The 1,523-nt window shown below is 62.0% G+C and overlaps 1 protein-coding gene across 1 annotated transcript in view; it reads left to right on the top strand.

Moving 5' to 3' along the window:
• Positions 1–1,517, top strand: part of INPP5J (inositol polyphosphate-5-phosphatase J) — a gene marked incomplete at its 3' end in the record, with an annotated part of 5,785 nt that extends 4,268 nt beyond the window's left edge. Inside the window, exons 8-12 of the mRNA XM_009080738.1 lie at positions 1–116; positions 335–472; positions 815–907; positions 1,126–1,230; positions 1,357–1,517. Of these exons, the coding sequence (XP_009078986.1) occupies positions 1–116; positions 335–472; positions 815–907; positions 1,126–1,230; positions 1,357–1,517 (613 nt within the window). The remainder of the gene's footprint in view (positions 117–334; positions 473–814; positions 908–1,125; positions 1,231–1,356) is intronic.
• Between the last annotated feature and the right edge of the window lie 6 nt (positions 1,518–1,523).

Genomic DNA, 1,523 nt, shown 5'->3' with positions numbered 1-1,523 from the left:
CGGGCGGGCGCCGGCCCAGCCGGGGTGTGCTGTCTGTGAGTCAACTCTGCTACTGCAGCCACATGGAGTACACTGTCAGCGACCACAAGCCAGTAGTTGCCATCTTCGCTGTGCAGGTGAGCACTGTCCAGGGCTGCTGGGCACACAGGCAGGAGCTGTAGGGGTGGGATGTCCAGCTCATGTGTGTGGGGCTTTATTTCTCTTTGGCAAGCTCAGCTGCCTTGCCCCTGGCAGGGGGCTGCTGTGGGTGTATGCACAGGGGCAGGTATATGCCCTGGGCAGTGGGAGCAGCTCTTTGCCATGCCCTTCCTCACCATGTACCCATCTCTGACAGTTTCCTTCCAAGGTGGACAAGCCCCCGGTTGAGATTTATGTGGCTGACGAGTGGAGCAGGCCTGAGCAAGCAGTTGTCAGGTACAAGATGGCTGTTGGCTTCCACCGGAGCTCCTGGGACTGGATAGGACTCTACCGGGTAGGGGCTTGGGGGCTGCTGGGGCTGGAGGGAGTGGGGAGCACTGCACAGCACTGCGGGGTCCCTTCCCTCACCAGCGAACACGGGTGCATGGCGTGGAGCTGTGCCCTCCCTTCCCCTGGCAGCATGATGTGGCCCTGCTTCAGGAGGCTCAGATCCAGCAGTTCCCTCTTCCTCACCCCACAGGGCCCTGGCACACCTGGGGGGTGCAAGGCAGCTCTGGGTCTCCCTGTGTAAGCAGAGAGAGCTGAGGAAGAGGAGAGTGAAGGCTGAGCCTGGGTGATGGTGCTGATTTGGGCTGCTGTTCCCCCACTCACCTGTGTTGTGTGTACGTGTGCACAGGTTGGCTTTCGGCACCCTAAAGACTATGTGTCCTATGTCTGGGCCAGGAGCGATGATGGGGAACGCTGCCTGGAGAAGCAGCTGTGTGCACAGGTGAGCTGGGGCCAGTCCTGCTGTCCCACTGTGGGGTGACAATGGCCCCTTTGTGCCCCTGGATGGGGCAGGAGGGCTCCTCCTTATTGCTTTTTGCTGAGCCTTGGGCACGTCCGTGGTGCTGCTGGCAGGGATTTGTGCTTTTGGCTGGGGCTGGAGGTGGGAGGGGGCACCCCTATGCCCAGCCCTGGTGCCCATCGGGTGTCCCTGGTCTGCAGGTAATGTTCTCGGAGGAAGCGCTGCCCAAGGGGAATGGCGAGTACATCCTTGGATACTACAGCAACAACTCCAGCAGCATCGCTGGTGTGACTGAGCCCTTCCAGGTCAGCGCAGCCAGGAGGCTGGGGGAGGCAGGGGGGAATATGTGTGGGGTCCCTGTGGGGCCAGCTGCTGTGGTACCCCACAGCCCCCTGTGAGGGTCAGCCAGCAGTGCTGATGCAGGGGTACAGATCTCCCTGCCCAGGTCAGAGGAGGGCAGCAGCTCCACGGACAGCTCTGGCAGCAGCTCCGAAGAGGATGACAGCACGCTCGTCCTGCTGGCCCCCAAATCCCGCAGCCCCAGCCCGGGCAAAATGAAACGGCACCGGAGCCGAAGCCCCAGCTTGGCCAAGTTCCA

This window comes from Acanthisitta chloris, unplaced genomic scaffold, assembly GCF_000695815.1.
Source record: "Acanthisitta chloris isolate BGI_N310 unplaced genomic scaffold, ASM69581v1 scaffold17248, whole genome shotgun sequence".
Classification (NCBI taxonomy): domain Eukaryota; kingdom Metazoa; phylum Chordata; class Aves; order Passeriformes; family Acanthisittidae; genus Acanthisitta; species Acanthisitta chloris.
This window is presented reverse-complemented; position numbering and strand designations above follow the sequence as displayed.